Here is a 12491-nt window from a genome sequence, read left to right on the forward strand (position 1 = left end):
GTTTTTGAACATATTCACGTTGTATCATGAACAAATTCTAGAAAAGTATGAAGGTCGCACCGAACCAACCACATCAATAAAAGTACGAAAGTATGTTAGGAATTTTATAAAAAAAAGTACTTACTAACCATAATTATAGGCTAACTACAATGAGACTATATAGTAAAAGTGTATAAAAAAATCATATATATGGCACAAAATAAATTGCTCACCTGTCACATACTATACCAGCAAAGAGCTGTTTTTTTTTTTAATGATAAAATTTGGTAAATAATACGTTTTTTGAATTTCCATGGTATTTTGCAACATGTGTTTAACAAAGAATTAAAGACTGTAGTCTTAGAAGGTATATTTGAAGGGTCAACAAGATTGAAATTTTTCACTTTTTGTATCGATTTACCTTTCAAAAAATTCGTATTTTTATGGTCTTTGATTTGCTTAATCAAATATAAATGTAATTTGCAACAAATTCTCATATTTCAAAAAGGTAAAAATAATGCAAGGTATACGATATCAAAATAAATTTATATTTTCTGTCTAACGACACTGCAAATAAATAAATAAATCGTACTTTTTTCCACATTCGTATTTTGTATACCTTGAAAATATATACATTTGCCTCTTTCGTTGATAGTTTTATTCCATATTTCTATAGCTATAGCATCATTTTCGTTGATATTCTTCCACTGGCTGTAAATCTCCGGTCGTGATGGAATCCAAAATCCAGATTTCTCGCAGACCGTTTGCCCCGATGGTCAGTTTCGATTCACTCACATTCTCGGCTATTCTTCCTCCCGCCGTTTTGACCAATTCCTTGAGAATATTGGGAGGTGGAGAAGTTCCGTGTTCAATGTGAATGGGTCCGCAGGTCGTAAATAATTCGGGAACGTAAGCTTTACCAAAAATCTGTCGATCTCGACGATTTTCCTAAAATTCAAAATAGTTATGAATATTTTGAAGCACTTCAACGACCGCAATTTTCATGAAATTTGATGTTTTTAACGAATCGTAGTTTCACAAGTGACGATAGAACTGAAATATTGAAGGCTTGTCGATTTACCTGCACAGCTTTTGAAAAATGAACCATTTCATAAGTTTCTGCATTGAGCCATTGCCTTTTTTCTAATGACTGTAAAACCCAATCCAGATTGACCAGCCAGCATCCTCGAATTATTCCTCGCAAAAGATTGATCGTCCTTACACCTGTACTGACTACATGGGTCGTTCGACTATTAACTGTCGAATTTATCTCCGCACCGCCGAGTTCCTTGATCACACTCTTTACTAAATCCACATCCCTTTGAAAATAATTATCATGATCATTCGCGTTAAAGGAATTACTGATAAGGACAAAACAATTATAATGAGGACAAAAAATTTAATTGACACATGACTACTCGCCGATCGTAAAAGGTTTTCATCCAACTTCCCATCATTCTTTGGTAACTTAAATCACGTGAAATTAAAATGATTTCAATTACCCTTTCGAAAATCCGGTTGCGACTATAATGAGTTTTTGCGACTTAGAAATTCGTCCGGCCACGGATAATTTCTTTTTTTCCAAAAACTCATTCACAGAACTTCGCGAGTCATTCGTGGTGGATTGACTGTTTTTTTTTTTATTTAAACGTTCCATCAGTTCTCGATCAGCAATTTTTTCCACGACGATTTTTTTGCTGATTACTTTGCGTGGTTTTCTCATCCTTGACTTTCCCTTCTGTGTTTGGGTATCACGAACGTTTGAACACGTTGGCTCGTCGTCCTCGTCCTCGTTCTCTCTAATTAAAGATTCTATTCGTTTTTCCGCAACGGCGCGAGCATCCTTCCGATTTCGAAAACGCTTCCGCGGCTTCCAGACCACCGGTTTTTTTGGAGACGGCTCTGCAGGTGACACGGGACTGAAGGAAACGATCGCGAAATTGTCTTGAAGCGGTAGTAATTTTTTTTTTTTCATCACTGAATTTCCTTGCGTCGCGTTATTCGAATTGTTGAGAACTGTTTCGTTTGGACCGGGGACGGTTGAAGCTACACTCGCGTTTGGCCCCTTTGATCTTTCGTTGGTGTTTGATCTCTCCGACGTTTCGTCTTCTCCGGACGAGTCCTCGATTATTCGAGGGTTTTCCGTATTGCAAGTTACCCTGCATGGCGAATCACCGAGACCGAGGATTATGGTATTGGTCGGTGCCGTTTGGTACTCAGGACTGCTATCCGATGAGTCAAAATCTCTGGAATATTGAACGTTTGTAAGAAATGTTATAAACATGAAATACATGCAGTCAAAATTCTGTCACTCAAATTATGAATCCATCAAACACTTTGAAAACCTGAACAATTTATTTTAGTAAACATTTTTTGGTATCGTTGTTTTTGAGAATCTTTTTAAATTTTCCTCTTTTCGTCAAGTAAAGAAAATCTGTTCAATCATTAATTTGTTTATGTATTCTTTCTGATTTTTTTTTTTCAATTCAGGAGAAAATTCAATTATACCACTGCTATGGTACTTACGAAGATTTTTTGGTACATTCTGCTATCGTTTTCGTGAACTGTTCCCTCAACCAAGCCCCATTTTTCTTCCTTATAGTTTTTGATCTGATTTGAGTTTTCCACAAAATCGATCTACTGGGTGGATAAGGAGTACCTTCAACAAAACTAGGGCCTTCTTCGTGCGATCGATTATTTAGTGAATTTTTGCTGGAGATATTTCTCAATCTAGCAGCCAGCGACATATTTTCGGTCGAATTAGAATCACTGTCACTGATGATCGTTCTTTTTCTTCCCTTATTTTCTGGATTCGAAGCATCGGACTCCTCGCACGAAGAATTCGTTTCTTTGGTCGATGACGTTTGTTCATGAGATTCCAGAGACGTGTTGACCTTCAACGAAACTTCAGCAACATGATCATTTGGTGAATCTCTTTCAATTTCTTTAGTTTCAAGTGAAGCTTCCTTAGATATTCTTGGAGATTCTTCCGATCCTTTGGTTTCTGGTTCATGAGACAATAAACTCGTAGACGGACTCACATTCAAGGAAGTACGAATACTTCGATTGGTTCTTGACAATTGATTAAGAGGAATGTGACCCTGTACATCTGTTAATTCCATAGGAATCACCTCAAAGAAGCTACGATCTTCTAAACCTTTCTCCTGCTTCTTTGAAACATTACTTCGAGCCTTCAAGCTCAATGACGTTCGCTTCGACGTGGAAGCAACAGGAACCTGAAATGCGGTTATTTCCATCGGCGTGAACGAAGAATTGCCGATATATCGAGTAGTTTCTTCTCTACTGGTGTTTGCTTTCATCGCCGTTGATTCTTTTTCATTTGGTTGAGACAACTGATTGTCAAAATTTCCATGACCTGACATGAAGGAAGAACACATGACAGGTGGTCCTATGTCTGAAATAGTGGAATCTATTGATACGTCTAACCTCGGATCTGTCATCCGAGTTAATTGGACCTTCAAAACTTTTTCCTTTATTTTTGACAGAATATTCTCACAGGATTTAACATTTCCTCCAAGTATAGAGCTCTCATTGATTTTTGAGATATTCGATTGAAAATTCTTTCTATTTGAATCTTCCACAAAGTGTCTCTTGGAGCCAGAACTGTGGATTTTGCACAATGAGTTTATTTTTTTTTCCATACCAGTTGTCCTTGAATTTTTATTTATTTCCTTCAATGCGTGTCTCTTTCCCTTCAGTACCGTTGCAGTCTTCACAGCCAATTCTGTTTTGCCATCAAAGATTTCTTGAGTTTTGCTCATTATCGCATCTCGCAACTGCCTGCAGCTTTCGTTTAGAGCAATCTCTTTTTCATTTATGTCATGCATGATCAGAATCTTTGAGCTAACTTCGCAGTTTGATTTTTCAACTATTTTTGGCAGTGCCGACCTTCGCAAACTTATTCTGCTCTTTTTACCCATCGAGATGTCAGTCTCTGGCTGAGTACTCCTGAAAGATCCATGTCCAGAATCTGACAAGTTAGATACGAAGCTCAGATTTACTTGCAAAGAACTTCGACGTGAAGATGGAATTTTGTTTTGAGAACTTTGTAAGGCTGGATGTTTTTTTCTCCTAGGAGCCATGATCCTGTTCAATAATCATTGCATATTTATTGACAAGACTTGGTTGAAAAAGTAAATTATGCATAAGAATTTTTCAGTGAATTGTGAGAGGATGGGAAATGTCATTTATTCAAGGAATATATTTATACAAATTTAGCTTTTCTGAAAAGATCAGAATTCAGGAAAAAATTCAGAAAAATTCTCAAATATGAATTTTCTATGAAAAAAATCGTTTCCGATGCGGAAATGATAATGTCGAAACACGATGAGATCTCAACACAAAAGTACTCACGTGTATGCATTTATTGTGAATCAATTACGATGATTACGGATAAACAGAACGTGTTCAAACTTGTCTTTATTACGTTGAACGCAATAAACCGTGTTTTCGTAAAAATGATGTATTTTTCCCATGCTAATTTCCGTCACGAGGTCGAAAAACAATGAAGAGACAGTATTCAAGTGGAATGTTTTGATTGATTGTTACTACATTGACCGTAGTTGTTTTGATTTTTTGCTTTGAACTTTGAATGTAACGTAAACTTTTCGTGGGAGATTCACGAGAGGGGGGATGGAGGAAAAAAATACGCAGCCGGCAAATCGACCATGATTTCGTAATCATAAATATAAAATACACAATATAAATATCATCTGTCACATGAATAAACACTGAAGCGGAAAGAATAATTTTCGGAACTGATACATTTTAGTTTAAATTATTGAATATATATTTATTAAGATAAAGCTCTTAACACCGTTGAAAATTATTCTGAAAGGCAGGTTATGCGACTCGAGTGGTCACGCGAGAGTCTTAAAAAAAAAAATTCAAATGTTCAGATCGATGAATTTTTACCAAATATTTAAATAATACTTGAGATATCGATCTGCGAAAAATAGCCAAGTTATTGACTTTCAACGTTCTTGATAAACAAAGATATTTTGAAAAATGTATAAAATAGTGCTTCATTTGTCTGGAAGTTGCGCGGTAATTATGCTTTCTCGATTGAGTCGCACTTCCGGTGGAGGGCAGCACAAGTCTTCCGGAAGGCGGATGTCGTCAGCGTCCCTTGGTCATCACTTCTCTGGTCTTCTCTAGCGTCAGTCGTGCTTCTGAAGTCGGTGAGTTGTTATCCGTAATATTAATGTATTTACTCTAGCAATCTTCGTTTTATTTATCGTAAATGTTGAAGAGTAAATCTTAGTATCAATTGAGACGATAATAGTTTTGTGTGTATGTTGTGTTTGAATGTATATACATTGCCAAGAGATTCGACGCCGAAAAAATGTTGTGTGCCGGGTAGACGACGCGTTATTATTCGTAAATGAATGTTCAATCTGTATCTTCTCATACTATACCAATAACTTCTTAAAGTTCGATTATTGCCGTTTCAAATAGACTCAATTAAACAAAATTCTGTTGCCAAAAACTATTGTTCGATATTCGACTGTATGTTTGGTAGGTTACGAGTGTAGTTATTAAAATGGCCGCCCGACTACATGCTAACTGGTTAATTGCATTGTCTCAAACCCCGGATTCGAAAGGCCTTGGTCGAGCTCGCCAGTCTGAAAATTTCCAATCGATATCTATTTCTTCTCTTTGTCACAATTACGCCAGTAGCGCGATAATAATTTGAGTGCACTGTGAATGAAACTAACGCGCTTTTTTTCAAAATGGTCGTCCCAGCGCGTACTAAAAAATTGTATTTTTTTTTATTTTATTATTTTTTTTCAAACGAAAAAGTAATAGGAATGCCGACAAGATTGAACATACATACGTAGCTAGTTTTATACTTAGAAATCATAAACAATGGCTTCATTTCACTACTTTTCAAATTTGTGGCACAAATGTTTTATGGAAACTCGAGCATGGGACGAATTTATCCACTTTTTATGGTGTCGAATATCCTTATCTTCCCTTATTTGGATCGCAAAAAGATCAATTTGTATATTGCTGCAATTCGGATTTTGAATATTGAATCCTCTATTTTTTGACAAACTCAACAAAGATTCAACAATTTTTTACAACTACATAAAATTAAATTTATTGAAAATATTTAAAATACTCGAAAATAATTCGTATTCGTTGTTATTGTTTAAATAAATGTTAAAGAGAAGAGCAAAAATTTAAAAACTGAAAACTGTATAGGACGAAATTCATCAACTTTTTTCGTTGCCATTAGATTAATTCAGCATTCTCTATTTTTTCATTTAAGCTTCCTCGTGCTGATATAAACCAAAAATAAAAAATGGCAGACAACGACGATCTTTTGGATTACGAAGATGAGGAACAGACGGAGGCAGTTGTAGATGGATCCGGAGATGTTCCAGCCAAGAAGGAAGTCAAGGGAACTTATGTTTCCATACACAGTAGTGGTTTCAGAGATTTCCTCTTAAAACCTGAAATACTTCGTGCCATTGTCGATTGTGGTTTCGAGCATCCCTCTGAAGGTAACTTTGAAAATTTAATGCTCATCACATAAATTTGAGACTTGAGTGAACTTTTAATTACACTGATATACACAAAAGTGAATTTTCCACACGGATACGTGTGATAATAAAATGATGAATGCAATAGATAGGGACAACCGATTGTTTGTGACGAATTCTATCTATCCTGAATGTTGAATGAAAAAATTGAGTATTTTAAATGAAATCGATGGCTCATATGATTGACGCTTGTGAACATTGACATATTTTACAGTGCAACACGAATGCATCCCTCAAGCTGTTCTTGGCATGGACATATTGTGCCAAGCGAAATCTGGTATGGGAAAAACGGCGGTATTCGTATTGGCGACACTTCAGCAGCTCGAGCTCACCGAAAATCAAGTTTACGTCCTCGTTATGTGTCATACGCGAGAACTCGCCTTCCAAATAAGCAAGGAATACGAACGTTTCAGCAAATACATGCCAGCCGTAAAGGTAAATAATGTTTTGAGTGTTGTCATTGAAAAAACAATTGTGCAAACGAGGAATAAAATTAATCGAGCAAAACAAAAATTGTTCAAACAAGAAATCATTCAAGACATTGCACGCGCATAACCTTTCGAAATAATCCTCGTATGATGTGAAGAAAGTCTTAGCCTAAGATGATGACTCATATTATACCACTACCCAACACTGACGATGATTATAAAATTCCATTGGAAAAATATTCTGCATATTACGAAATGACTTAGCCCTAACTCTGTTTTGTTTATTTTTATCACAGGTTGGTGTATTTTTCGGTGGTTTGCCCATTCAAAAAGATGAGGAAGTACTGAAGAGCACTTGTCCACACATCGTCGTTGGAACACCCGGGCGAATTCTCGCCCTTGTACGAAGCAAAAAACTCAACCTGAAACACCTCAAGCATTTCGTGCTCGACGAATGCGATAAAATGCTGGAATTACTAGGTAAATTCATTACATTTTCTCAACAACGTTTCTGTTCATTGAAAATCAGAATTCTTACGGATGATGTATGAACTATCTTAGCCTCAGATGATGACGCTCATATTTACCACTACCCACTACTGACAATAAGCTCCGAAACTCTGAATATTCCATACAACAAATATTTATACATCTCTAATCAACTTTCGTTTGCGTTTTTTGGTTTTCAGACATGAGAAGAGACGTACAAGAAATATTCCGTAGTACGCCGCACGGCAAGCAAGTCATGATGTTCAGCGCAACATTGTCCAAGGAAATTCGGCCAGTTGCGAAGAAATTTATGCAAGACGTAATTAGCCAAACTTCCTCTACACTTCGAACTACGATTGTTACGACTTCGTACGGCCCCACGTGTTTGCCACTGCTACCACACCCGGGACAGAGCTCAGGCCACCCTCTATATTTCGATCGTCATGTTAACCGCGGCGTAGGCTAGTTAGACGAACGGAAAAACAAAAGCACGTACACGTTACGAAGACCTATGAATAAGGATCGTCGGAATATCCCAAGAACCAAACGAAACAACTTCCCAATGGGAAATCCTCGAATTCCATCTTTCTCCCGAGCCAGCTCCCTCGGAATTAAGTTCCTCAATCCCGTATCCTGCATCCACATCGCGTAAATCTTTTGTTCAATCCTGACCAGTCCTTGTTCGTCACAAAAATTCCTTATAAAAATATCATAAAACGATCCTAAAGATATTCCTGAAATTCCTGAAGCCGCGTCCTCGAGTTCTCACGAACGAATTCCTCTCATCGTTTTGTAAATCCAACAAGCCCAAATCTTGATCCCGTTTAGTTGAAATTGTCTCTCCTAAAAATCATAAAACTACCAGTTTCCTCCGAGTCCACTACGTAAATCTTCCTAAAATGATGACAATTTGAAAACTACGTACCAAAGTTAAAAATTGATTGAAATGTTTAAATCGCGTTACGATAAGGGGAGGGTGCTCAGGGAGGGACGTTGATAAAAAAAAAAACGGTATACGACGCGTAAAGGGTGAATCGTGATGGAGTTTGCAATGATATAATTCAAAAGGGGAGGTTGGGCGAATGGGAGTAACGAGAAGAAGAAACATCAAGACAGCCTGAAGACAGAAGAACGCAAGAAAGAAGAATTCAAGAGGACGTCCGTTAATGGGGGAAAGAGCGACGTTTAGTTAGGGCTACTTTCATTAGATCCGTTTAACGTAAAAGAGAAAAATCATCGATTTAAAAAATCCTGGAATATCCTAAGTCGTTGAGGAGTTCCAGAAAATGTGTTCGCCACTAACGAGATCTGTGTGCTCTCTCACGCTCGAGCCATCAACCTTCGACAAATAATTATTCACAATTTCAATAACGCACGAGTGAAATGAGCCAGATGGATTATCCTGACTCGCATTTCCAGCGAGATTTTTCATTCGCTAAGAGAGCATGTTATTTCACGGCTTTGTGAAACGAAACAAAATACCCGGGGCTAGATGATTCGCGGTGTTAGAGAGAATCTCAGTGAGTGCCCCTTAAATCTCTCATCCACGAGATCTAAATCGTGATGAAAGGGAAAGAGATAAAGAATGAGAGTGAAAGGGACGAATAAAAGTCCTGCTCTTCTATCACACCCCCCCGACCGCGCACGTGCATCGAGAGGATTATTCGGTCAGAAGGAGTTTTGGCACACAACAATGTCAATGGAGATGTGGTGGCTGAGCAATTCCCAGGGGTGCTCCACAACTTAGTTCTGACACTCTGTGGTGTGTGTGTGGGTGGCAGCCTGTCGTTTTCGTTGTTGGCACTACCCAGAGGTGGAAGTCGCCGGACCGTATGTTATCAGTATGACTCAAAAATAACGATCGGCATTACGGGAGCAGTTCTAACGTTGTCACAAGTCCTTTTAACCGTCGCACTAAAAAATCTTTCGAGTTCAAACATACTGCAGCTCTCGCGATATTTTTTTTTACTTTTTATACGGTCGATTAACTTTTTTCTTTAATTTTCATTCATTTTTGAGCTCTATGTTTTTTCTTTTTATATGAGACTGCTCATAACTGCTCGACAGCCTCGCTCATAGACGAAAAAGAAAACAACAATACTGAAAGATGCGAAAGAGACCTAAGGGAACACCGTAACGTTTCAGAAAAAAAAAACGAATTACCCAGACTTCGTCAATATCTCAGTTTTCGTAGAATAAATTCTCATTATAATATTTTTCTCTGTTACACAGCCTATGGAAATCTACGTTGACGACGAGGCTAAACTCACTCTCCACGGTCTTCAGCAACATTACGTTAAACTCAAGGAAAATGAAAAGAACAAGAAACTGTTCGAACTTCTGGATGTTTTGGAATTCAACCAGGTTTGTTGGGCGAAAATTTTACATACGAAAAGCATGGAGACACGTTTCGATTGAACGAAGTTCTATTCATTTTCCTTACACATTCCAGGTCGTTATTTTTGTTAAATCCGTACAAAGATGTATGGCACTTGCTCAATTGTTAACGGAGCAAAATTTCCCTGCTATTGGAATTCACAGAGGTATGACTCAGGAGGAACGTTTGTCGAGGTACCAACAGTTCAAAGATTTTCAGAAGGTACGTTTAGTCCTATTTGTAAATAAAAAATTGAGAAAAAAATCAAAAAACAATGTATACAATGAGGATACTTTCAAAACTCATGATCACACCGTGATTGTTTACTCTTGAACTCTCTACTGAGTGTACGATAACAACAACGATTATTTTTCCACCTTAACGAAGCGACGATCTTGCTTATCCGATGTTTATTTTGATTTCAGCGTATCCTGGTCGCGACTAATTTATTCGGTCGAGGTATGGACATTGAACGTGTTAATATCGTATTTAATTACGATATGCCCGAGGATTCTGACACGTATTTACACAGAGTTGCCCGAGCTGGACGTTTTGGTACCAAAGTAAGTTTTTGTTTTCTCGTCAAAACCTTGGCTTAATGACTTTGGCTATTTGATTGCGATTTTAATAATTTTCTTCAAATTACAGGGTCTCGCCATAACACTGGTGAGCGACGAGAGTGATGCTAAAATTCTCAACGATGTACAAGAAAGATTTGACGTTAACATTACGGAATTACCTGACGAAATTGATCTCGCTTCCTACAGTAAGTTTTTCTTCCCAAATATCAGCGAATAATTTCTCATACATTATTTTCCATTCAATGTAAGTTATAAATCTTATTCTCTTCTTACAGTTGAAGGACGATAAAGACCCAGCGCAGCTGCCTAAAATTCAGCAGCTATGAATTAATCCTGTAAGTGAAAAATTTCGATTGTAAAATAAAATGATTCAACCATTCGTAATATTCTTAGTAATTGAGACTGAACATTGAGTAATTATACTTTGTACCTAATAAAATCTAAATAATCAACTTGCGAAAAAACATTCGTCAATTTTCTTTCACTGTAAATTCTTCATCCTTCGTCATATTTGTTTCAGCTGCCCAAGAAGCAACCCCGGGATATGTTCCATACGAGTAAACATGGGATTAAGCAACCGGTCGATAGAAGAGACGAATAAAGTTCTGTCATTCCGAAAATCTCGTCTCCGCCTCAACCAACAATTCAAAAGTCGAATTTAATTAAGTTGTTTTTTGAAACAACCATATCACCGGAGCGATGAATTAATAAAGAACTTAAAATGAAAAGACTAAAATCACGACAGAATACGCTGGAGGGGAGACTTGATAATACATACTCCAGTCAACGATAATAATAAATAACCATATAGTCTTACACGAATATTTATCTTTTACTTCTCACCATTAGTATTAAATTTAAAGATATGACAAACGAAAAACGATTACGTATGTGTGTGGGTGGGTGGGTGTGTGTGCACCGACGTATGTATTAGTGAGAATAATTGAAGAATAATAATTTTTTATAGTACGTAAATCATGCCCAAAATTCTTCAATTCCGTGTCCTTTTTTATTTTACTACCTCAAAGTCATTTTATTTATCTGTATCCTTCAATTTAGTTTCTTCGAATATCAATCAAACTGGCCGTTACTAGTTATTGGCTTTTATACTGGAATTTTGATTTCGTTTTGTGTTTGCAACAGGCTTTCAAATTTTTAACGTTTTATCATCAATGAAAAAACTCATCATAGCTGTGCTGTGGGAAGAATCAAATCCATAAAGCTCATTTAAAACTGATGTCAATACTACGCATAATTGCTTGTCAATACTACGCATTGACTTCGAGAAACAAGCAAATACTTGCTTGTTTCTCGAAGTCAATGTCTAGAAATTGGAAAGTGCTTAGCTCTAAAATGAACGTTCAAAATATTCTTTACTGAACAATATTTATACTTGGTCATGTGCACCAACTTTTTTTTGTAGCGAAGCTGATGCTTCATCGTGGACCTGATTTGCGATTTGGAAAATCTCATATATAAATTTGTTAATAAATTACTTTGGACTTGAGAGTGACTGAGGTTCTACGTACTCATAATTACTGGAATATGAAAATTCTCGCACTTGACGATAAAATTCTTTCCCGTGGAATTTGTATTTTTATTAACCCTTAGTGTGCACACACCTTCACAGCGAGACATTTCGTGCACATGGGGTCACTTTGAGCTCAGGTCATTTTTGACATCGAATATCTCGGTAACTATGCGCTTTTCGGAATAAAGGGTTTAGTCACTTTTTGCAGTCAATTGATCCAACTTTAAGGCTGCAAAGTCGGATTTCTAAAAAAATCTTTTTTCATTGTTCGAAAACGTGCTCAAAGTTGATAGTGCGGGTAAAAAGCACTTTTTCGGTTAAATCTCTCATGAAAAATTAAATTTTGAGTTTCGAAAAAAATCTTTACAGAGTTTTACAGACAAGGATCCATGCTTTAAGGGAAAAATAGTCCATTTTGAACCGTTCCAAAAAGTGTATTTATTTTGGAGTATGAACTGGCTATGCTCCCTACTTTTAGAGAGGGGATAACAATTTCTTAATATTGGGGGGTTTACTTATGAGATGCTCATCTGTAAA

At 36.9% G+C, this 12491-nt stretch overlaps 2 protein-coding genes across 2 annotated transcripts; one reads left to right on the top strand and one right to left on the bottom strand.

Annotated features, from left to right (window-relative positions):
- Window positions 1-506: 506 nt before the first annotated feature.
- LOC122411508 (uncharacterized) lies at window positions 507-4823 on the bottom strand. Its single transcript, XM_043420350.1, has 5 exons — window positions 4354-4823; window positions 2506-4086; window positions 1482-2225; window positions 1061-1298; window positions 507-927 (listed from the first exon to the last, which is right to left on the bottom strand). The coding sequence occupies exons 2-5, from the start codon at window positions 4080-4082 to the stop codon at window positions 664-666; spliced, it is 2823 nt and encodes a 940-aa protein (XP_043276285.1). The 5' UTR covers window positions 4083-4086; window positions 4354-4823; the 3' UTR covers window positions 507-663.
- Window positions 4824-5038: 215 nt separating this feature from the next.
- Window positions 5039-11245, top strand: Hel25E (ATP-dependent RNA helicase 25E). The gene is made up of 11 exons (XM_043420355.1): window positions 5039-5180; window positions 6275-6509; window positions 6763-6983; window positions 7273-7456; window positions 7666-7784; window positions 9698-9829; window positions 9918-10064; window positions 10268-10405; window positions 10491-10608; window positions 10699-10758; window positions 10944-11245. The coding sequence occupies exons 2-10, from the start codon at window positions 6308-6310 to the stop codon at window positions 10710-10712; spliced, it is 1275 nt and encodes a 424-aa protein (XP_043276290.1). The 5' UTR covers window positions 5039-5180; window positions 6275-6307; the 3' UTR covers window positions 10713-10758; window positions 10944-11245.
- The last annotated feature ends 1246 nt before the right edge of the window (window positions 11246-12491 follow it).

Source organism: Venturia canescens, chromosome 5 (assembly GCF_019457755.1).
Source record: "Venturia canescens isolate UGA chromosome 5, ASM1945775v1, whole genome shotgun sequence".
Classification (NCBI taxonomy): Eukaryota; Metazoa; Arthropoda; class Insecta; order Hymenoptera; family Ichneumonidae; genus Venturia; species Venturia canescens.

Coding starts and splice junctions, on each gene's coding strand:
- LOC122411508 (XM_043420350.1), bottom strand. CDS start 4,082: ATGGCTCCTAGGAGAAAAAAACATCCAGCCTTACAAAGTTCTCAAAAC. Junction 2,226..2,505: donor GAATGTACCAAAAAATCTTC/GTAAGTACCATA, acceptor TCAATATTCCAG/AGATTTTGACTCATCGGATA. Junction 928..1,060: donor ATTTTTCAAAAGCTGTGCAG/GTAAATCGACAA, acceptor TTTGAATTTTAG/GAAAATCGTCGAGATCGACA.
- Hel25E (XM_043420355.1), top strand. CDS start 6,308: ATGGCAGACAACGACGATCTTTTGGATTACGAAGATGAGGAACAGACG. Junction 6,510..6,762: donor TTTCGAGCATCCCTCTGAAG/GTAACTTTGAAA, acceptor CATATTTTACAG/TGCAACACGAATGCATCCCT. Junction 10,065..10,267: donor AGTTCAAAGATTTTCAGAAG/GTACGTTTAGTC, acceptor TTTTGATTTCAG/CGTATCCTGGTCGCGACTAA.